This window comes from Cheilinus undulatus, linkage group 9 (genome assembly GCF_018320785.1).
Source record: "Cheilinus undulatus linkage group 9, ASM1832078v1, whole genome shotgun sequence".
In the NCBI taxonomy this organism is placed as follows: Eukaryota; Metazoa; Chordata; class Actinopteri; order Labriformes; family Labridae; genus Cheilinus; species Cheilinus undulatus.
In genome coordinates, this window is record NC_054873.1 from 24,931,327 (window position 1) to 24,956,599 (window position 25,273).

The following is a 25,273-nucleotide window of genomic DNA, read 5'->3' on the forward strand; positions in this document are numbered from 1 at the left end:
AATATTCATAAGGACAATTAGGAGTTCCGATAAGGCGAGTACGGAGGGCTGGGGGGGGGGAGCGTGCGGCAGAGAGGGCAGGATGTGCCAGCAGGACGTCTGTTCTGCAACACTCTATACCCGGACCACAGACCTGTCCTCATCAATCTGAGACACAGCAGCCTCCCTCTTTGCCCCCAGTCAGGCCAGGCAGCCAGGGGAAGGTGGCACTGTGCCAGCCAACACCCCCCCACCCTCCCCATCCCAGCAGGCTTTGCTCTGTCCTCGCCCCTGGGCAGGAGGGGTTGGCCGCACAGCACGCACATCAGGAGGAGGGGGGCACAAGGGCAAGCTGATTGTTGCACAAGCTAACTTACAGAAGCTGCCGTGTACGTAGCAAGGTCTCATTTCAGGCGTTCAGCCTGCAAGGTCAGTGAAGAGCACACAGAGGGTGGACTCATGGCCTGTGGTTTCAATAATCCTTAACATAACTGGTACAACTGATACTTTGTTATTAGATCAAACCAAATTAGGACGCCCACTGTCTGACCTATATCATGTGGTTGGTACCACTGTTTGTGACAGGTATGCAGTTTAGTTTTTAGTTTTTCAGTGGCAAACACATTGTTGCATGCCATATTCTTTCTGCAGAAAACCAAAACCTTGATACCACATGTCAAGGTAAATGAGAGTTTAGCACAACTTTTTTGCCATGAATGTACTGACTTCATAGACATCTTTTTGCTAACAAGGCAGTATTTTCTTGAGATGTATTTCTAAAGAAAATGAATGTAATGCAGTGTAGAGCTGGACATCCACAGACTTTGAAAACTGGGGCTGATACTGATGTTTAAAATACTAATTTGGCCAAATGTTTGTCCAGTCACTGGTAAATCAGTATTCCTGGCTACCATTACACCCTGAAGACAAAAGAACACCCCAAGCAACTCAGAAAAAAGGTTATTGAAAAGTACAAGTCAGGGGAAGGATACAAAAACAATTCCAAAGCTCTGAACATCCCCCAGAGCTCAGTTCAATCCATCATCAAGGAATGAAAGGATTATGGCACATGTGTAAATCTGCCTAGAGGAAGCTCATGTTAAGAAAAATATTCCTGTATTTTTTTCTATTTGTTTCTTTTCTAGAGGCTCTCTTAGAAACCTCCAATTTCAAATGACGCATTTATTATGTAGCTGTGAGGCTGAATAAAAAGCTGACCTCAATAAAATAATAAAATGTGTGCTTAAAGCAAAACTCTTAGCAGTAACCTGGTAACAAGTATAGAGATCAGCCATCAAAAAAACAAGAGACCTGACACATAATATGTTGTTTCATGTATCTATTATCTTTCTGAAAACAACAAATCAAGGATTTAAAGAAAAATAACAGAAAAGTAAAGGCAAACTAGTTTTTAGAGAATGGATAGAGCAGCTTAACGTGGGTTTAAAATAAAAAAAATCAGGTTACTTATATCATAGGTTGAGCCTTTAAGCAACTAAATAGAAATCTTTGCAGCAGCCCTAAACATACAAAGTACATGAATACTACCTACACTAATTCGAATAATTAAACCACATCACTCTTATAAAATCAAAGGCCATTACTCTGCCATCAGGAAACAACTAATGTGTGTCTGTTCATAACCGAGGACAAGTATTACAGAAAAGTGTGAACATTACCTCAACTGTTTCATTACGCGGAGAAAACTACAAAAGAGGACTGGTGACCCTTTTTCACTAAAAGCCCAGAGGAAAAGGAGTCCTTGTCCTACAAAAAGGGGCACTTTGAAACCCAGCATGGCGCTCGCAACAGAACCATTAATATTGCTTCACTCGCATAGAGAGAAGACTTCTCAGACAACGCTCACCACACTGCTCCATGAGGGACAAGTGTAAAAATAAATGAGGATTATCACTTGATAAAAAGATGGCATAATAAGGTAGCACTACACAGCTGTCACAAAATAAATGAAATATTTATTAAATGTGCAACCAAACATCATAATAAGATGTTTAGATCCATACTTTTAACAGTTAGAAGATATCACCAATTCATGTACCTGGGTATGTCGCAAAAAAGTCTAAATACTGTCAGTGTCAAGAGGAAAATGCACACTTACAATGGATTCATTTTTTATAAAACACAGCTGCTTGGTTTTAACCAAAAAAAATCACATAAAAAAAGATAAAATCAAAGGAATACATTTACATTTTCTGGTTCCGTTCAATGAAGAAACTGTCAAAATACACTGAACAATAAATCTCGTTTATTAAACTTCCCCCCTATATTTACCATAGTGCTGTTTTTTTACTAGGGACTGGATTGAACCTTAGACTCTGAAGTGACAGCCTTGAACGTTTAGACTAAAATCCACAGGTATAGTGGGTATGCACTGACGTCACTTTCATCGCGAAACATGATGGCTAGTTGGGCTGAACAGTCTGAAACACTGCTGTCTGCTCAATGGGGAACTGATGAAAACAGGTAAACAGACTAAGTTTGGGATATTTGGACTCAACAGAACTCCATACCATTCCCTAAAGACACAGTGGGCCATAGACAGTTATAAGTGGTAATAAATCCAGTTTCCTGACTTTATATGGACCTGATTTCATGTACACAAATCAGAGCCTGAAGGAACACATCAGCGCGGCCCATTAGTGATGAATGTCACACTGATCATTTGTTTCTCCAAATTTCAGTTATTCCTTTACTTCTTTTTACTTTAGCTAATCTGTATAAGGATCGCTCTGTGCTTATCAAATCTGTTGGGGAAAATTTTGAAGCGTATTTTGAAACCAGATCAACGTATCCCGGCTGTCTTTCATGATCTGGTTCAATCTTAACACCAGTTAAATTTCCATTTTCCTTTTTAAAGTGACAAATTCACCCTATATAGCCCTCAACCTTCATATTATATATAAACTGTTAAAGCGTCGGATGCACTCACTTCATGAAGCATTCACGGAAATAACCCTTCGCGTTTGACTGAATAAAAATCATGTACATTTACAAAGGCTACTTTATTAAATCTGTGATAAATATTGATGGACTTGACTATTTTTTGGGCTTTCTCCATTAAACAAGACGGCCATGTTAATCATGGTACAACAGCTATAAAACCAATACTTGAATGCCCTGTCGACTTAGATATTATTTAACTGTATGGTTGATCTGCTGATATTTCACATTTTTATCTTCCTTTAAGGTAACAGGAAGAAGAATAGGGTGGAGTGTAGATTACTGTTCACTGATTTAAAGAAAAACCAAACATAATTCAGACTGCATTCATGTTGCAATATGAGATAGAAAAAGTAAGTACATGTATATAGTATACTTTATATAATAGTATAAAACAGTGTTATTCAAATCTGCTCAACCAAAGAGACAAATTGTTGAAAAAAAACATTGCAAGAGCCATAATCTAAGTGGTGAAAAGTGGCAAAAACTTGAAGTGGCAAAAAAAATAAATCAATGGTGTCTAAAATGGTCAAAAGCAGCAAAAATGGGCGAAAAGTGGTGAAAATGGGCAAAAAGCAGTCAACAGTGGCAAAAAAAAAAAAAAAAAAAAAAAAAGGAAACAAGTGGAATTTAATGGCAAAAGGTAGCTTAACTGGGCAAAAAGTGGCAGAAAATGGTGAAAAATGACAAAATGGGATTAAAGTGGCATAATTTGAAAAAGAGGCAAAAATGGGGAAAAAGGGAAACAAGTAATGGCTAAGCTTAAAGTTAGCTTAACCGTTCGAAAAATGGCAAAAAATGGGGGAAAAGTGGCAAAAAGAAGTTGCAAATCGGCTAAAAAATTGTAAAGAAATTAGTATTTAATGGCAAAAGGTAGCTTAAACGGGTGAAAAGTGGCAAAAAATGGTGAAAATGGGAAAAAAGTTTCCCTTTCTTAAGATTTTCTGGGGGAATAATATTTAGAATTAAGACATAAAAGAGCCATAAATAATCACAATAGAGCCACATGTGGCTCCAGAGCCACACCTTGAGTATCACTGGTATAAAGTATAATATATATATAATAGTAAGTACATGTATTTAAGTACGTGTATGAACATGGAACAAAAAAGCGACATATTGCTGTAAAAATCCGGCTTAGTTTTAATGGTTCTTGCCAAAAGACCTTTAATATAAACTACAGTTAGTGTGTTATTAAGATTGAAGTTAATTTTGCGAATCTAATTTTGACAACCTCTAAGTAGACTAGGTCTTTGTTGTCCTCAGTAGGGGTCCCACCCAAACAGCAATAAACTAAACTATGTCATGTCTGTGCAAGACTGCACTTCCCTTTACTAACTTGTACAATAGAACTGTTTGACAGAATATATCAAAGAACTAATATTCTGTTTGTGATGTTAAATGTTTTATTTCTTTATTCAGCATTCCTTTAGAAGACTCAGAGAGGCTGACTCAACAATCTAGGCCACATACTGTAACCCTGAATAACATCATCAGGTGTATTTCTGTAGTAAACAAAGATAACCCTTCCTCTGTTTCACTTAAACATATGTGAGTTATTTATTTTTAACTTGTCCCACTGCACTGGTCTGAAATAGAAGCTGGAGCAGTGTGAACAGTAAGTGTGTTTGTTTTGACTGGAAGCACATTCACCCTGGAGCTGACCAGCACAGGCCCAAAGGTTAAACGTCTGCTCTCAGGTATACACAACTCTCTGTACACACAGTAAATGGGAAGTAACTCATCTTCACAACACAGTCTGTTTGTAAGAGCCAAATAAAAGGCAAATAGCAGGAAGTAAACATGAATTGCATGTCAGGCTGATTTAGAATTTCTGTGGAAATGTAGAGAGAAAACCCCTTCCTGAGGCAGTATCACAAACAATGCCCATAAAACAAAGCTTCATCAACAGTAATCATACTTAAGATAAACCCTTCTCATTTAAGATAATGTACAGTGCTGTGTGTGACCATAAGTCAAGACAAAAATGTAGAAACTCATTTTAATATCACTCCAATAAATCACAGGAGAGCAGGAGTGCACTTTTTTTTCTGTAATAATAAAAATGGGCTGCAGAAAATTTCCCATATATTGAAAGCCTTGAAAAATCAACATCAACCCAATAAGTCTAAGTCAATAGCAATGACATTTGATTTAGATAAAAAGGGATTTCTCATCATTGCTGCTGTGAGCTCATCGGGGAGCTACCAAAATGAAAAAGTCTCACAGTGGTTGTGTAGAGGAGTGGAAATAGAGTGGCAAAAGTGTAACTGAAACTTGGCAAGAAAAAAAAACCTTTTTATTTAATAGTTCATGAACAAAAACTGTAATTACATCATCATGTTCACGTTATCAATACAAACTAGAGTTTGATGACTTAAGCTGTTACCACATACATCACCTTCTTCTTGATCAGCTAATAGAAAATAAGATTACAGTATCATGGCTTTAACCTGTAAACAGTGGTCACCATTTATATTTCTGTTATTTTCTTATTTGTCTCTTCAGTCTGTTAAACTGCAGGTATGTCATGGTCAAAAGTCAGACCACAGAGTTGAATGAATACGGCCCAAGTGATCAGCAAATAAAAGATGTGTGCCATGACACCTGTCACTCAGTAAGTAGTAGTGCTAGACTTTTCTATTAGTCATCATAACTTAATACAATAATTATAGACGGTAGGAACAGTTAAAACAAAGTCAGCCGTCATGTATTAAGTAATTACTGAACAAGCAGAGGCAGAAGCAAACAGCTACCCTACATTCTCATTAAATGAAGCTACCAGCTTATACCATTGTAAAGAAAACAACAGATGAATCACTCACACTAAAAACCTCAAAAGCATCTAAATGAAACATTTTTTAAATCAAAAATGAACTACATGTTTTAAAAGACGATACTGGCCTCACGCCACAGTTTAGTAGCATTCCTTTTATGTTATTATCTGGCAGCTTAACCTACTGAAGGTAGATCTGCACAATTCCACAACAAAAGGTGAGGAACAAACAGTAAGCTTTTCATAATGAAACCTGATGTTTGGTTTCATTCATAAATTTCTCATAATGAGGGAGATATGCCCTGAAAAGTGCTCTTCTGCACTTCTGATCAGTCTAGGACCGCTTCCAGCACGAACAGGGAAGTGCACTTTTCAGAGCATTTCTCCTTTAATTTGAGAAAATTCTGAATTGAAACAAAATGTTGGTATTCTGTTTAGTAAATATGTCTTATGAGATGTTTTTATTGAACAGTCCTTTTTTATTTATTTATTTTTTTTTAATTGCAACACCAATATTCAGGACTATTGGACAGTCCTGAATTAAAAACAAGCTGGTGTGTACTAGTCATATTATTCGCCCCTTGGCAGTAGAATTTTCCATACTGTGCATTTAACATAACACATTTTTCATGTGAAATCCCCATTAACTTCCTTTTGATTTCCAAATAAACCCCACAAATTTAGAGAAAACTTCTTCAAACAATTGCATCTACATATATATATATATATATATATATATATATATATATATATATACAGTGCTTAACAAATTTATTAGACCACTCTAACCAAAGTAAGGTTTATGCCACAGCTGCCCTAAATTAACAGCACTGATAATTTAGAAAATCATTTTTTATGTTTCTGCAATGGTTAATACACCAATATGTAGAAGCTCTTCAACCCAAATGATATTTTTAATGCTAAAATATACTTATTATTGTTATCCATGAATTTTCAAATGTACTGATTTACAAAAAAACTGAAAAAATAGTAAAGCACATTAATATTTCTTGATGTCAAATTAAAGTTATTTACTTGCATTCCTAAACAGAAAAAAAATAGTTTTAGTGGTTGAATGTTATGCTTGATTAATTTCTGATTTCTCAGAGAAGCCCAGTGAGCCGGATCAAATTTGGGTGAATTCAGTTTGAAATCCCTCATTCCTGTTAAAAATGGTAAAACGTGGAGAGCTCACTGAAATGAAAGAGTTCACATTAAAGCAGTTCATTATGCTGGATGGGTTCTGAGACAAATATGACAGGTGGTCTAATAAATTTGTTAAGCACTGTAGCCTATATATGCAGCTGATATCTATAAAAACTAGTCAGTAACACTGCAAATATCACTCATATAAAGTATACATTGTTTTGAACCAATCACTGATCCTCAGGGTTTTCCAAAGGTAATCTTCCAAAAAAAAAACCAAACACAGTATCCTCAATTTTACAAAGATCATACGACAAAAGGTCGGAGAAAAGCTAAACTTTGATAACTCAATTCTGTAAACAACCTAACAGTGAAAATAGTTCTTTTGACTGAGTAATTGTTAACTCATTTAGTCATTTATAAACGTTACCAAAAAAGTTGTGCTTTACAGAACAACATTGTTGAAGAAATACTCTTTTAATAATCGTAATAATTCATGGAACCATTTAAAAGTATAACATAGAACTGTACCAAATGATTCAGAGTGGTTCTCAGTGCTGTGTAATATCATATCACCTAATTAATAACATAACAGCTCACTGCATAATCATATACAGCAGAAGAAACAACAACCTCCCCTACTTCTCAGAAATGTCTCACCACTCTTTTGGTGGATTTGAGCTTAATGTTAAAGCAAACACAAACAAGCACGCATGCACGCACAACATTATCAAAGTTTAAAGAGCACCAAGCTACTAAATATTTACACTGAAGCTCATTTCTCACAGGAATATCTAACCAGAGGATCTGCTGATGGAGAATCAGGTGCTGATTTAAAGTGCAAATTTAATGTCTGTTCATAAAAAGTTCAAGCTTGGAAATTGTGAAGCAGCTATTGGCATAAATGTATATAACAGCAGCTTATTAGTACTGCAAGAGTCTGGAGATGCCTGTCTTTGTACAGAAGAGTCAAATAAATGAGAACTTTTTAACAGTATAATGTTCAAAATCTGTTTTAAAGTCAGTATCTTTTCTGCTGAAATAAATACTTGGGGTATTACAGGGATGCCTGTAAGGACAGTTTTATCTTCGAGTTTTCACTCATGTTCTTTCATCTTTCTACTAACCCCCCCCCATACACACACTCTTCCCCCATCTTCCACTTCCAGTGAGCCACCAGCAGGAGGATAATTGATCAATCATGCTAATTGAAGAGTCTGGACAGCAAGCCCACCATAGCAGATGTGCCAATTTGCATTCATTAAGATAGAAATGGGTCTTAATCACTGCTTGGCCTGTGATTGACAACAAAAGCTTCTCCTGTCTGAAAGTGCCAGTGCTCATTCAGGCCAACACAGTAAGGTTTCATTCATCAACTAGTAGTAGTTTTCTTTCAGTCGGGTACAGTGCCTTAACGCCCCTCAGTCTGTTATAATAAATAGATAAAATGAAAGGATGTCTGTGATTGGTTAAATGGCTTTTGTCACTTAATAATCTGCAAAGGGCAGTTGCACAGCTTGGCATTCAGCAATGGTCAAAATTTTCATATCTCATTGAATTATTAATCTGGCTCAATTGATAAAACAGCTGATAGTGATCATGAAATAAAAGCAGATGTAAATTACCTGATAATTTCCACTCACTGCGGTGTTCCTTCATAAATAGATAATAAACAATCTGTTTTTTCCTGACTCCCATCAACAATGGACTCCCATTTTTATTATAAGAAGGATAAGCAGCATTTCCCTATGAATGATGGCGGCTTGTTTACCCTCACAAATCACTGGGGTAAAAGACGTTTCAAAAAAGAGCAGTGAAAAGGCAAAGCTCTGCCTTTTGTGCAGCACATTATATAAATTACAATGTAACAGTTTAAACTGCATCTTAAAATTAGGTTACCAACAAATCACAGCCTTGATTTTATTACAGTTTAAGTGTTGATTTGATGTCCGTTCCGTGTGCCTGCAAACCTGATTATCCTCATCTTTACTGTACACATAAACTGTTTTAAACCGCTCAAAGAGAAAACAGATAAATGCTAAACGACGCCTGTGAAGTTAGTCTGTAATTTCAAGGTTTCTCCAGGAGACACAGTGATGCTTCTGTGCTCAGGAGAACGGTGTGAGGTTATCGTGGAGCATGAGCAAAATCTCATTAGCTCCACCAGCCAGGGGAGGAAGAGTAAATATTATTAGATTAATCTAATGACCAACAGCAGCATTTTCATTTGTGGTATACACAGAATTCAATATGAGGCACAATGGCAACAACACCACAACACATACGGTCATGAGCACTCTGCTCAGCTCATAATAACACAAACATATTAAATACCACATTTATAACCAGGCACAAATTAATGCAGGTTGATGAGTTTGATCTGAAGGACTGCACAATGCAGAGACATGAGATGAAAAAATCACAACTCTGGAAAAAGATTAAAGATGCGCTGATTGTAAAAATTGGAGCCAATGATAAAACTGATGTTTCAAATTACAGTTAAGCCAATGATAACTTTATTTTTCACAACCTCTTTTTTTTTAACACTTCCACTATGCAAACATTTCCTCTCATGGTTGGTCATGAAACAGATCAGAGTTTGTCCATCAGGTCACATCTCCTGCCCAATAATAAAATCTCTCCTCTAGGTCAGCTGTTATGTGTGCTAAAGTCAAGCATTAAATTGGTGTGATGCAATGTGGCTCTCAACTGGTGGGTCAGGACCCAAAAGTGGGTCGCTGGGAGCTTTTCATGGTGTCGCAAATGTGTTCCTAGAAACAAAAATGATGCCAAGAATGATGAAGTCCATGAGACTCTTTAGAAATATATCTTATTTTTCGGTCCCATCTCTTTGTTTCGTTACATTTTTGTACTACATGAGGTCCAAACTGTACTGTTTTTTATGGAATAAATCCAGTTGATTGAAAAATGTAAAAAAATTTTGGTCACAATTTCTCATTGAGGAGTTGATGGTGGGTCCTTAGGCTCTACCAGTTTAGAACAACTGGAATAAAGATTTGCTAATTGCATTGCTTCATGCCTACTTCATTTGCTGATGGCTGTTGAAATGGAAAATATTATATGAAATAGGTCAAGCACTAGCTCCAACCAGCCGTGGAACCGCTTAGTAGAAAAAAAAAAAAAGTATCTGTCGACCTGACTGGGGTTTCAACACGAGCTGTGAACTCTAATGGATCAACTTGGTTTGTCTTGAGCCCAGAGCCGTGGTAATAAATATAAAAACAGCTTGTTATAGGTGTGTTTTAACTCATGATTCACTCGTTTAAAGCTCATGGTAATTTCAAGTAGCAGGATGTGGTGTTAAATGAGGTCGAAGATGCAGCTGTAAACACGGTTGCTCCATACACTCATTTGTATCACTGTTAAAGCTGATTCAGATAAATGATGTAAGCTATACACACTATTTCCGATTAATTCTTCACAATACAAGTCTATAGTTGTTATTTGTTGAATGCATTTACTGTGAATGTCCACATCAGGAAATGTGGTGTTGTGGGTAGTAGCTTGACACATCTCATGAGGGGAGAAATGAAACGATAATCATAATACAATACCATTGCTGTAAAGGGCAAAGAAAAAATCCTGTACCATAAATTTTAGGCCATATTGCAAAATGTGATCAGGATTTTTCCATTCCTATACTACGGCCAGCTCTTGTGGTGTACACAGGTAATCCATATAAAAACAGAGATTTCATCCGATGGTTCACCTGCTTCCTGAAGTGTTGGTCAAATTAAAACCATCCGTGCTTGCAAACACACAAAAACACACACTGACTGAAATCACGGAGCCTGCAGCTCTCCTTTGGACTGCAAGCCAAGTTTGAGACAAAGTCCATAGCCCTCCAATGGGTTATCAAACTGTGGCCCAGGCATGCATCCATCTGTGGAAAACATGGAGACTGTTCTCCCACATTGTACAGCTCGGCCTTTATCTACAGATGGTACTACTGAGCAGGAATGTGACCTTTGATTTAGTATGTCACACTGAACGAGCTTCCCAGCGAAAAAGTAGGAGAGGTTTTTTTTTGGCCTACCAAAGTGGACGAATGAGCACATGACTGTTTGCACGGCAAAGATTGGTTTAGCACAATTTAATAACTAAGATAAGTGTCCACGGTAAGTGTCCTCATGTGAGGCCCATTTCACTTGATTAAAGGGGGTGGGGTTGGATTCTTCCTCTCAATACAAATGCATCACCTCCTTCATTTACAGGACCTGTGCTGTAGTAAAGTAGCACAAAGATGAGAAAAATGCCTGAATTCTTCTAAATGTGTGATCATATCATATCTTTCACGGATTATAAACCACCTCTGACTTTGGTTGTGTGTTACCATGTCAGTATTGAGGTTGTGTGGCGACTCTGTGAAGTGTACTGGCTGGGTTACTTCTGCTCCGCTTCTTCATTTCTGAACCTTGTGCATGTAGCCAGCAGGCAGAGGGGGGTTTGTGCATATCTGCAAAGATGCTGGCCGAGTGAGCGGGGACAACAGCGGCTTGTTCTCTCCTTTTGTGCAGCAGGGACAGTTTCCTTGAGAGTAGTACACAGAGGGGCTAAATGGGAAAAGCAGCAAGAGACCACTAGTGCTACATGACACACAGTGTATATTCAAATTAAATAAGGCTGTAAGTCCAAAGTTCTATGTGCCACAACAACCTGAAGTGAAGTTCTCATTTTATTCTGAGTCTGAGGTGTTATTATGTTTGCTTGTTTCAAATAAGAACTGTCAGAGTACTGGAAAAAGCAAATTTGTGGTCACCGTTACATAAGGAAGGAATGTATCCATGTATTTTTTATGCAGGTGAGCCCTTGCTTGAGCTCAGAGGGGGCCCCTGATGGAGAAGTGACTGCATGAGCCTACTGGATGCCAGAGCACTCTTCTGCAGCTCTGCCAAGCAGGTAATTCACAAGCAGCAGCAGCAGCATGAATAAAAGATAATGGGCCACAGCTGACTCCTTTATGCTGCATGTAATTTCACTAATTCCTCCAAGTGAAAGTCTCTCCAAAGCAGAGAAAGCTTGAAAATGTTCAATCTCCCCCTTTATAGATGCTTTATTTCTTTAATTGGGCAGCAGTAATAAAAATTGTGTTTGTTTCAGCAGGCAGGGGAAGGAATATGATATAGCATTTTGAATTGTCTTGAAAAACATGCCAGAGCAAGAAAAAATAGTCTAAGTACATTTTAAAATAAAGCAACAAGCACGTCAAGATTTAAGATCGGCTTTGACATGCATTGTATATGCTTTCATTAAGTCAGACTCAAGATTTGAGGCTCTTAAAGCAGATCTTGAAAGGCACAGAAACTACACAAGTGCCAATGAAAGATGTTTGGAACAGGATGTATCCCTAATCATTCTCATTTACTTTGGCTTTTTCTCTTTTGGCTGAAGGTTTTGTACACTGGCATAACAAGTGGCTTACTCTTCCGCTAGTTGCCGGGCATGCACAGGCTGCCAAGAAACCCAAGTGGTTGTTGAGTTTTATAGAGCAGTATGGAATTTACTAAACACTGTGTTTTCACTACAGTGAGAGAGGAGCTGAAGGTCTGTGATGAGGAGTAGAGAGAGCACTGAGCACTACAGGTACAATATCTATGGGAAACACAGGCAGCACTGGCGGTCAGCAGCCAGCGTGTACAGAGATAGATTTTCCACGTCAGTTGACGGGCACAAGAGACGGCAAACTTATCAGCGAGCACAGACCTCCTGTGCCCTATCTGCATGGTGACTAAAAGGAAACTGTTACTTGTTCATCCCTATTGTTTGTTTAAAGCTTTACCCTTGGAGCAAAGCTTTGAAGCCTACAGTTGTCACTAAAAAAACAAAGCCCAAGTGTGACTCAAATTATTGATCTAACCTAAATCTAATGAAGAAATAAAGAGTGAGGAAAGAGGCCCAATGTGAGAGAAATATTTCCTCATAAAGTTAGGTGGCGACACTCACTCACCTCTACAATGTCAGAGTTGGTTCTGCTCTCGTGGGGTTCGTTGTACTCTGTGTATTTCAGCAACACTTTGTCCATGTCTGTGCTAGCGTACTGGAACAGTTTGTTAGAGCTGTTGAAAATGATGAGGGCTATCTCACAGTCACACAGCACGCTCAGCTCGTAGGCCTTTTTCATCAGGCCAAACTTTCTCTTCGTGAAGGTTACCTGAGGAAAACACGAGAAACAGAACCATCCATTACACAGGAAAATGGTATTAAATAAAACATTAACGTTGAGGAAATACAAACAGAAACTGCCTATCAATATCATATTTACACAAGGATAAGCAGTAGGTTTTATTTCTCTGCTAACTGCATGTACATTGTATTAATGTCAGTGGGTGAAGAAGTACATATATATATATATAAAACTGCATTTTCATCATGTTTAATGATCAAAAATCAAAAACTTAATGATGTAATTAGTTGTTTTTCGTTACATTATTTTATCATCTTTACTGCTGTATAATGTGTAAGCAAATTTTTTTAAGTTGTTTGAAATGTGCGTCAATTTGATGTATTTCATAAACTGATCTTTGCATCTCTAATGGGACAAGAGTATCAAGATCGCTAAAGCAGTGAAAAATAAACAAACATTTGAATAAAACTAAGTAGACTTAAAGTCAGCAAGAAGAATTAGAAAGTAGGGCATGATTTCAGCCAAAACAATGATCACATTTATTTTGATCGATATTGACGACCAAAATTGATAATCATGATATGGTTGGGCAGAGCTATTGTAAAATATCCACAGAATTGCTTTAATTACAGCCATGACAGAAGATGCTGTGTGAAGAGTCCATGTTTATGATATGATATATATGCCTTAAGAGTGTGTTTGTTTCCAGCAGCAGCAGCAGTACTGCTGCCTGTGTCTGAAGATGCTACAAAAGTGATGGCAGAACTCCCCTAAATGATGTAGCTGTAATTTGTATAACAAGCAACCTGTGAAAAAAAGGACTCACTATTTATATGTGCCCATACCTGCGTGTCACAGAATAGCTGGTGCTTTGGCACCATGCTAGGTACTTCTCATGTCAATCCTGCACCAATGGCTTTAACATGACCCAGGGCAATGTGAGTTTAAAAAACCTTCTTTAGGCTTCCTGCGAACATGCAGTTGAACAGACCTTGCAGTTGTTGCACACGGAATATCACTTCACATTCCTTAATCTGGTCTGATAACGATGTGGGGTTTCAATATCACATACTGTGCCAGAAAAAAAGGTTTTCACCCCCTTGGGTGTTTTACCCTTTTATTGATTTTATAAATCAATCACAGTCAATATAATTTGGCTTTTTTTGGAAAAAACCCCTCCTCTTTAATGTCAAAGTGAAAATAGATTTCTATGATAAAAACAAAATTAATGACTGCATAAATATTCACCCCCTGACTGACCTATTTTAACAGAGGTCCAGCCAATTAAGATAAGATAAGATAAGATAGACCTTAATGGCCCCGTAGGGAAATTTATCCTGAACTCTGTCCTACAGTTACAAAATCCATAAATACGTACGTACATCTACATAAAAAGCAAACATCTGGCAGCAGTGGCATGTTGCACAACCTCTTGGCACATTGGTCCAGGTTGTCTCACAATTAGTGAAATGGGGATCACCTGAGTACACTGAATGTGTCTCAAGTGATGTAGTATACAGACACCTGTGTCCGGAAGGTCCGGTCACTGGTACAAAAACATTTCCAAGGCACTGAACATCCCTCAGAGTTCAGCTCAATCCATCATCAAGTAATGAAAGGGATATGGCACATTTGTAAACCTGCCTAGATCAGGCCGTCCTCATCCAAGAATAGAGACTAGTGAGAGAGGCCACCAAGTCACCTACTACTACTCTGGAGTGGTTGGAGCTTCATCAGCTGAGATGGGAGACACTCTGCATACAACAACTGTTGCCAAGGTTCTTCACCAGTCAAAGCTTGATGGGAGAGTGGCAAAGAGAAAGCCACTGTTGAAGAAACCTCGTATCAAATCTTGACTAGAGTTCACCAAAAGGCATGTGGGAGACTCCATCGACAAGTGGAAGAAAGTTCTTTAGTCTGGTGAGACCACAATGTTGCTTTTCAGCCCCCAGACAAGACGCTATATTTGGCAGACACAAAACACTGAACACCATCACAAACACACCATCAACCACTGTGAAGCACAGTGGTGGCAGCATCATGCTGTGGGGATGTTTCTAGGCAGCAGGCCCTGGAAGGCCTGTAAAGGTAGAGAGTAAAATGAATATGGCAAAATACTGGAAAATCCCTGATGACATGTTATCTTGATTAAAAGTCAATTAACTAAGCAGCTTTTATAGAAAGTACAGTAATGGAGTAAATGCTCAACAAATAATTGCAGTTTTGTGACAACTTGTTCTGTCTGAAATGTGATTTTTCTCTGCTAAATTTGAATTATTTCTGAAGACAAATTGTTCCATCTGGAGTATAAATTAGGTGGGGGGAAAGCAGTATTAATAGTCCCATGGTTTCAGAACAACGTTTCTTTAACCAAGGTAACAAATTACAATGTCATTCTTCTTTAAAGAGTGATTTCAATGACACTGTGCTCATCTGAAACGTCTAGTTATCGGGACAGAGGTCAGGGTTAGAGGCACGAGTCGGCCAGCTGAGTCAGAGCTTTGGCAACAACAGGGGTCCATACATTACTGTAGCCCCTGACTCCATATACGGAAAGCTATCTGTGTAGTGCAGCATAAGCCTTGTAACATGAGCCCTCAGATGGGACTTGGGGTCATACATCACTCAGATGGTAACGCAACCCTCTCTGCAAAGTGACTTTCTGTCCTGTATCTGTGCAGCTCTGTCTCTGTGGTTGCTTCAGACTCATACACACACATGTCATTATGTTACACCACCTCTTTACTGTACACGCTACGGTCATTTCTCAAGCTGAAAACATCAGTCACAAGAAGGGAGGACAGAAATAAAGGTGTTTTCTCCTTTGGCTTTCTAATGATTGTTTGCAGAAAATAGTTCTTCAATGTGTGTATTTGAGATCATGGTTTCAGATTTATGTCGTCCTTAAGTGCACGTGTCTTGTCAAATGTGTGTTATACAACGTGGCTGCGAGTAAAAGCAGTGCACAGAGCTGCAGAGGAGTGCGTGTGCCTGTATTCTCCATCAGTTTCACTGACCTACTAAGAGAAGAGTTGAGCAGATGAGCTAGCTTTGTTCAACTTTAATTGGTCACAGCTTGCGGCTATACCCTCATTTTAACTGCTATAATGCAGTATAATCCTATGTGTTGCATAGTGTCTGTGGAGCTGCTGAGGCAGTGGGGTCACTCCAGCTGTGATAAATGAATTTCAAATCTTTCACACTACAGGTAATTACACAGGGCCATTATTGCTGCTGTAGACACAGAGGAGCCTGCTCTCATGTCATTTTCTATTCAGTGTGACTGTGTTAGCCGAGCTCAGATGACAAACCAAAATTTGGGATGACTTTTCTAGAAATGACGAGGTTTAAATGACATGTTTCCACACACATAAAGCCTTTGATTGGGTTTGGTGAAGCAGTTAAAAATTTTGTGGTTTGTGCGCATTATTCTGGTGAGCTTCTCAATGTAGATCTCAATATCCTGTTTCTTTCTACTCTGAGCACCTGCGACTTAACACCAGGGAGGGCCATTCCCTCATTTACCTGCTTGCATATTTGTTTGTTTGCCTAACCAAGTGGAAAGCGGGGACTGTCATGTGGGAAAATGATTAACAAATTGTATGCTCTTTAGCAGATGAATATAGCTGTTAAGCCATGGATATGTCACCTTTCAGCAGGAAGCCCAGGATGAGACGCTGAGCGAGGTTTTTGTTCCACCTGGATGCATGGCAGAGTGCTGAGTGCAGGGCTGCTGACCCAGCCAGTGCTTCATTTCAGCCTCAGCTGCAGCACTGAGACTCGCTCGCTGCCTGGGCCTAAACACAGTTCCTCAATGATAAGCAGCTGCTGCATTAAGGGTGACAACTGAATGTTTAATAGGTAATAAAAGACACTTTTTTGTACAAATAGTCTCTTTTCCTCTCTTTAGAAAATTGAAAAGTTCAGCTTAGTTCACTAGGAAAGTCATGACACAAACGTCTCAGAGCATAAAGACCAACATATACAAAGACAGTGGAAAGCCACAGACATCCTTGAGGTCAAATGAGGGGTTTACTTTCTGGTGAAGATTTCCAAGTCAAAGACACCCACAGAGAAACCCAATGTGGTCTTAAAAATTTGATTTGCTCCTATAGTAAGATGTGATTCAGGACTGTTGTACAGAATTTCTAAGAAACCAAACTGAAAGAAAGGAGGCTACATAACTCCAGTGAAGTGGAATTATTCTACCTTTCTGTGCTTTTGATAAGGTCATTATAACAGCATGCACAATCACTGACTAAACTAGATTTTCATTTAGGCTGTGCTGCGCTGAAAACAGTGACCTTTTGAAAAAGCCTTCACAATGTCAAGTGAGTTTGGTATTCAGACAGTCTGCATTTACAACCTCCAGTGTCAGCTCTGAAATGATTCTTTGGTACTTAGGTGTTAGATTTCTCAATCAAAAAGTTAAATAAAAGAGAAGTGCTACAGCATACAAAAGTGTGTAGTTTCACTTAAACAAAATGTAGAAGTCATACTGAAAGGGATCTTAGTTAAGAGGACCAAAAAAAAAATTCAAACTTGTTTAACTATTTTAGATATGAAGCAAATTTGCCTTTTGAAAGACTGGGCTCAATTGTTTTAGTTACTTTTAAAAAAGGGGAAAACAGACTGGGTTGCTTGATGTCGAGAAAAGATAGCAGATGTTTTCTGTTTTGTTTCATTCTAAAACAACAACTGGGTGTGCCAAAAGCAACCACATTTTATCTTGCAACTATAATTGGTGGCGTTTCTGTCTGTCTGTCTCGATTTGCACACCACACTGTTGCTCCAATTGTCTTGGATACCTCTCAGAAGACTTCTTTCGTGTACTGGTATGAAACTGGCACCATGGAAAGATCATAAATATGAAAAGGTTTTCTATAAAATCAGAAATTGTTGCACTTTCACTTCTGTCCCCCTCCCCATTATGTCCCTTCCCCTGTATAACATACGCTAAAAGACAGAAACTAGGATGTGCTCATGAATCTGGTCTCTCTTTGTAACCAAGAGAGAAAGCGACAGAGTTGGAAAACAGCTGGACTTTGTTGCAACAACATATTTGGCATGCCTAGATGGGGTAATAATCCCTAATCCATGATCCCTGATTAAAGTAAGTTCTCTTTAAAGCAATGTTTTGTGCTCACATAAAAAGACAACAGGTGTTAAAAAGCTTTTTTTTGTCAGTTGTAGTTGGCAGTGTTGCATAAACATGTTTGAACATGTATCAGTTTTTGCACAGCCAAAAGATGTGATGATTTGTTAAAGCTCCACAGTAAAGTGTGTGCTCTTAAACTTTGTAAATGAGTCAAAACGCACAGCTTTAATGCTCGTCTTATTATGCTGTAGGCCAATTACTAAAATACACACCGGTGCGCAGAGGTTCTGAGCCATTATGCAATTATTTGGGGGGAACAAAACACCCCTTTCTGTGCGAAGTGGCCTTACTGCATTTAGCATCTAATGACAAGATCAGTAATGGCACAGCGTAATAGAGTAAAGATGAGACTACTGTCTTTGAGAGTTGATAAAACTGCACTGCATTTTTTTATGATGCACAAACTTTCCAGAGATTAAGAAACGATTCCACCTCTGTAGGACTTGGAAATAAATTTGGGGTAAATGATGTGCAAATAAGGTTAGTAAATATTACTTTGACATTGCTCTTAATAAGCCATAACCAGGAGTTAAATCAGTCCGAGACCTCCAGCTGCTCTTTTATCTATGTGTGGCATCATTTGCAGGACGAGGATGTGAGCGTTGGGAGGCAGCTTTGTCAGGGTGATGCTTGAGTGAACACATTTATATTACCATTCCTTTAATTAACCACACTGTCAGTTATTAAAAATATTTAACATGGACTGTCAGAATCCATGCAGGATGCAGGCATGTTTGGACAGATCTGTTGCGGGTGCAGGCAGGAGTTCATGGCACACACTGTAGGAGTGGGCGGTAACAGTCAGAAATCCAGCAGGAGCGAGATTACGAAAGAGATTCATGCAGGGCTCTAGGCTTAGTTAACAGAACCAAAAAAAATTTAAACTTGATTCACTAATATAGCAAATTTGCTTTCTGTAAATCTGACTCAATTGTTTTGGGTGCTTTTAAAAAAGGGTCAAACAGACTAGGTTGCTCAATGTTGAGTAAAGATAGCAAATGTTTCTGTTTAGCATTCGTTTAAAATGATAACAGGGTTTGCCAACCAACCAACTTCTATCATATATTCAGAATTGTCACTATTTCTTGAGAGTAATGCATCTTAAATTTACAGAATTAGCAAATGTGCCTGTCAACGATGTGTTTACAGTCTTCATTTTCAATCATCACCCTCTGCCATACAAAACTCTATGTATAGCTGAGCACACCTCAACAAACCCTGACTCCCACTAACACACAGAGCAGAAGTGTCAATCATGAGGTCTATCAATGTCTGTCCACAGGCAGAGGTGCCAAGATGACAAACAAGACATCTGGGACTCAGAGTGCAGCTGTGACTGCTTCATGGCAGGAGACGACTGACTCACTCACACCTTCGGAGGAGTGAGGAGCTGGCGGCCTTATTAGAACCTCATGTCACCTCAGACGACCCCCATGGCAGACATGAAAGCGGGATTGAGAGTTACAGAGGTCTGGCACCAGCTGGCAGAGTGACCCGGGCCCTGTGGCTGCTGCCCTGGCGATGCGGTGCCAGAGTGTATGGGCCTGGGAGACAGGCCGAGGCCAGCACGACTGTCTGCGCAGATCAGCTCTCACTGGGAGAGAGGACGGCCCCAGGATCCCTATTTGGACAACTGAGGGCGCAAAGACCTCGTCCACCAAGTGGGATTGACCTTGAAACCTCCAGTAACCATGACTGATCCTATTTAGTGGAGAGAGTGACATGCTAGTTAACAAAATAAAGATGCAGCTCCATAGAAATCTGTTTGTAAGAGTAGAAATGTTCCACAATAGGCTTAAATCATCATAAGAGAGTGTTTTTGTTGACAACAGAGTAATAATAAGGGTTTCTGTAGCACAAAGTTTTGATATCCAACTTCATGTTTTGCTTCTTCAGCACAGTTTTGCGGAGACCACACTTCATCCTAAACAATGATAATACATGCACTTCCTGTCACACTGAACAATGTTCCTCTGTTCTGTTCATGAAGCTCTTTACCTGTCGGAAAAATAATGACGATCGCTGAAGACTGCAGGATTGGGTGAAGGCTGAATTATGGGAGGTGTTTCTCCCTGGAGACAAAGCAAGACAGAGAACTGCTCCGTGCCTTCAGGCAACTTAAGTGCCAGAGCTTAAAAAAAAATCCAAAATGAGCCACAGCAAGGGCAGGCAACCCTCCACCCAGCAGCAAAATCATCAAACTTTTAATGACTTGGGCAATTACCCCCAGTGAGCCTGCTTAATGGGATCCAGAGGATGTCACTAGACAGTGCTCACTGGGTTATAACAGCTGCTTCATACAATAACTTACAGGACTAATGTGTGCGCTCCCTGGATCCATGCATAACATGACAGCTCCTCTGAAAAGTTGGAAAAATCTGCAGATGTATGAAAAGAGCAGCAAAAATCAGGAAAAATCTGTTGTCACCAGACATTACTCTTGTGCTCTTTTCCTGTCTTGGCCAGGTCTCCCTTGAAAAAGAGGTTTTTAATCTCAATGGGACCAACCTGGTTAAAGAAAGGTTAAATAAAAACTCTATATGAAATGAGAAATGACGAAAAATTGAATTTTTGACATTAAGAAGTGTAAAGTTAGTGTGTCTCTGTATATGTTTGCTGCAAGAGCTATCAATAAGGAGAAAGAACCCAGGCGGTGCTGTTGTCTGGTTGTTATCAGGCATCCATCTGCAGTCCACAGTCATATCAGTCTTCCTGGTGACTGTGCTGCAGTATTGTAGGACCATCATCACTTATGCAGGGCATTGCCCAGGAACCATCCTACAGTATGCATGACAGGACCTTTGCTGCCTTCATGTCTCATTCTGCACACAGCAGAGACAGCTGCACTAAAAGATGATGAATGCAACAACTCTCCAAACTGTTTTTATTCATTTTCATTCACACATCATACACTTTGTAACTCTAAGTTGTGAAAATGTGTCAATTATAAAGTGTCGTAATAACTTGGAGCAATATTTTTTTACAAAAAGAAGAATATCAGCCAAGTTCACTGCCTGTCTCTCCTCTGCACTCACAATTCCTGATAGATTGTGCAATTACAGACCTCCCCGGCCTTTGGCACACTCTGTAATATAAATCCTGAAAGGTTAACAACCCTCCTAAAGCACTCGCACTCATGATAATGCAAGGAAGCCCCAGTTGTCCCCACACAACACCCTGTAAAGCAGTTCTATCTAATTAGCCCACTTAAGGACTCCTTTCATTTTAATGCTATGAGTTTGGATAGCTAGCAGCAGAGTGGCGTAGATAAAGATTCAAATTGTCTCCCGACAATGGGCAGCATATGCTAATGGCTATTCCCCCTTGGTTAGGAGTTCGCCCCAGGGGGGAGATGGCAATGTGCGCTTCATGGCCCAGGGGAAAAAAAAAAAAAAAAGAGAGAGAGAGAGAGTATACACAGGCATACATCACTTTACACCAAAGCTTTATTTTAGCATTGTGGCCAATTGTCAGGACAGAATCTCTGCTGAGCCAGCAATAACTGACTAGTTGCAAGCAGAAAAGCCTGCACTCTCCTGATAAACTTTCTCACAAATTAAACAGTGAGACATTTAAAATCTGATGCAAACGCGAGGCTTTGGGAGACACATTAATGGCAAAAAACTTCTCTGGGAAACTTTGCTGTGAAACAATACAGCAAAAGGTATTCCTACGCACACTTCAGATAAACGAATGTGTCAGGAGGGTTAATTCGATCACCCGCAAACCGTTCACAACATGTTTTCAAGTATTTTCCTCTGTTATGTCCCCCTCATGTCACAGGTCTTTGCATACTGTACAGTTAAGAGTATTCTGCTGTTCTCCTGTTTAGAAGAGCCAGGTGTAGTGCTGGTCACTAAGTTCTGTTTTGCACTTGGCTAAACTCTTACGGCTGATTCAGACTGGATTTTTCTTTGTTGCGTTTCAGCTATGGTGCATATGCGCTCCAGCTTGCACCATGCATGCCATGTGTGTCCCAACAAGTGACTTGATTCATTGTATAGCCTACCTTCAGAATAAAAACATTCTGCATTCAAGGTGAGTTTTGTCAACAGGAATTCCAAATTGGGTTTTACTTTGAAAAGCACAAACCAGAAGTGTAACCAGCCCAATTTATCTTGCCTGTGACATATTCCACCAATGGGGACATATCTGCTGAGTAAATATGGCTTTCTATTTATCATTTTCCTGCCTATTTTATAGGTGTCATGGTAAAATTAATTGAGCCCTCTATTCTCTAGATCATTGGTCCTCAAATGGTGTGGAAAGGCAACCTGGTGTGCCTTGAGGCAAGCCTAGGTGTGCCTTGGGAATCTGTACAATTATGCATGATTTCTATGACTATGCAAGTATCAAAAACTTTGACATCCTCTTAGAACAATGCTTCTCAAGTGGTGGGTCAGGGCCCAAAGGTGGGTCCAGGTGATCATGAATGTGAGCCAGGAGAAAAAGTCTATGATGTACAAAGGCCATGTGTGGGCATACAGTATAAACATTTTTTTTAGGTTTTACAGTAATGAATCATATCTCAAATTTCCATGCTGTCTTGGGAAAATGGAGGAAAATAAAATGGATGCACGCAGGTCCTTACAGTAATAGTTTGCTTTATAAACATTTTCCTTAAGTCCTGTCTTTCTTCAATCTAGTTTTGTTCATTTTTGGATCCAAACTAAGATTTTTCATAAAATATAATTTGACTTGTTGAATATTTTGAAGAATTTGGGTCACGCTTTTGCTTAAAGGAATAATTTACCAGTTTTCAAACAGCGGTGCATCGATGGTAAATGTATATGACATGCACAATGATCACTGTGTCACTGCCTTTACTTTAAACAGTAAGGAGAAATACCCTCTCATGTACCCTCCAAAACTCTGTGCAGTCAAAAGCACAATAATGCACCTCTGATAAAGTTCACATGAAATAACGAAGATAAATATTACAGTGCACAGATAATGATACCTGTTCACCGTCTTATGTTTATGTCGGCTTTTTGGTCATAGCGCACATCGTCTTCTTATCGCTGTTTCACCTCTCCTGTTAAATGGACAATGAGCTAAAATCCACCTGAGCAGAAAAAAAAGAATGTTTAACCTTCCAGGATGTTATATTTGTGTCCATATTATTGACCTAATTAAAAACAGTGTCTGAAAGAGATGAAACGTTTTTACTCATGCTCCTCTTCTCCCTCTGTCTCTTTAGACATCAGGAATTAGTCTGAACTTTACATTTGTGTTAAAGTCCTGTTAATTGTCTGGTGTTTGTTTGAGACATAACAGAAATGATCAGAAACTTGTATTCATATTTTCTGGACCTCAGTGATCCGCATCCACGTGAGTCTGCACTGTTCCTGACAACAGCTGATGGAGTAAATCACGTCTCACCGTGGACAGGTTTAATAAGTCTACATTATAGTTTATGGTTGGTGAGGACTGTCCTACATTTGTATGCTGACCACTGGTTATAACCTACAGTTTGTATGGCTCATATTGTGTCTTCACAACTCACGGCCCCCCCCCCCCCCCCCAAAAAAGAAAATAACATAACAAAACAATTAAAATTAGGATTTCTCTTTATTTTTGTACACCAGCTGTCACTCTCCTGCCTCTATGTTCTTCACAAAATTCCTATAAATAAATATTATTATAGCCCAACTGTAGTTTAGAAGTAGCAGCTTTGCTGCAACATATATGAACTGTGGTTTTTATGACAGCAGTGACAGAAGAAGTCCTTGTAATTTTTATTAGTTTATTTTAAATAAGCTTCAGAATCATAAAATAAACATATTGAGGAAAATGTATGAGATCAGAGGCTTGTAGCTTTAATTTATCCTAAATTAGATCTACATTAGTCCCAGGTCTCTGGTTACAACAAACAGACTGTCTAGGCACCTTTTCCCTCTTTGACAGGTGTGCACATGGACACCTGTTTATGTTTACATTCAACCACCCACCTGCAGCGCTAGCCACACCTATCCAATAGGAAACTGCCTGGGAGCAGCCTTGGAAGGCAATGAGCCCAGCGCATTCTGGATGTTAGAGTATATGAATCCTTTGGCTGAATTTACCTTTGTCATGGAATATCTCAGGCTATGAAGCACTGACTTCAGAATTTTTTCATCTTTACACTGTGTGGACATGGTAGAATTATAACAAGCCAATATCTCTACTGGTAAATTACCAGTAAATTATTCCTTTAAGGAAATGGTGGTGGGTTCTGATGCTGACCAGTAAAGAACCAGTGTCTTAGAAGATTAACATTTTCTGAAGTATTTTTGGCAGATTCTCATTTCGTGTTTTCCCGTTTGCCCGTTTTTATGATGATTTGGTGTCAAAAAGACATATATCAGTCACAAAAAGTTTTGGATTTGCTATGGTAGATTGCTTTAATCACCAACTGTGAATAGGGCTGACATGGCTGAAATATAAACTGAAAAAATACACATTTTAGCATGTATTTGTGTAATTCAGTAGTTCCAAAATGGTGTAGGATTGTGAGTTTGAACAACCATGTGTTCTCACTACAACTATATTAACTAAAGATAAGGTAAGAAAATTTAAAGAGGTGATTTTGCATGGTTATGAAGAAGGTGTGCCTTGAGATTTTGGCCTGAGCTCAGGTGTGCTTTGACTCGTCTACATGCATGCCAAAATGAAAGTAAAGCCATGACGCAGCTGCTATGCAGCAGTCATGCACCCAGTCTGAAACAGCCGTTAGCTTAATAGTTACAGACAGAAGCAGATGGCTAGTGCCTCATCTTTCATCTTTACTCTTAGGAGATGAAGTGCTGCTACTTCCATTATTATTAGTGCATAGCAATAAAGAAAACTGTAAAACTTGTGAGAGGAGGTAACTTCTGTTTCCAGGGGTTCTTAAAAGGACTTATTCCAGTAAGTTCAATAAGCATTAAAGTAGAGTCTGAGGAATATTTTTTTATCAAAAACAATCAGAAAAATAATTTGTGTCAAGTAATATACAGGTACTTGTTATGCTGCTGTGTAATACACAGCATAATGTATGGTGAGTGGGTTACATCGTTACATTGTATCAAACATGATCCATTCTCTGTTTTATTTTTCCAGGGGAAATCTATGCATCTTTGTAAGTTGG

The 25,273-nt window shown here is 38.9% G+C and overlaps 1 protein-coding gene across 14 annotated transcripts in view; it reads right to left on the reverse strand.

Annotated features, from left to right (window-relative positions):
* Positions 1-25,273, reverse strand: part of mef2aa (myocyte enhancer factor 2aa) — an 88,389-nt gene that overhangs the window by 30,485 nt on the left and 32,631 nt on the right. For all 14 annotated transcript variants that reach the window (XM_041796448.1, XM_041796453.1, XM_041796451.1 and 11 more), the window contains one exon: positions 12,831-13,034. In XM_041796448.1, coding sequence (XP_041652382.1) covers positions 12,831-13,034 — 204 coding nt within the window. The remainder of the gene's footprint in view (positions 1-12,830; positions 13,035-25,273) is intronic.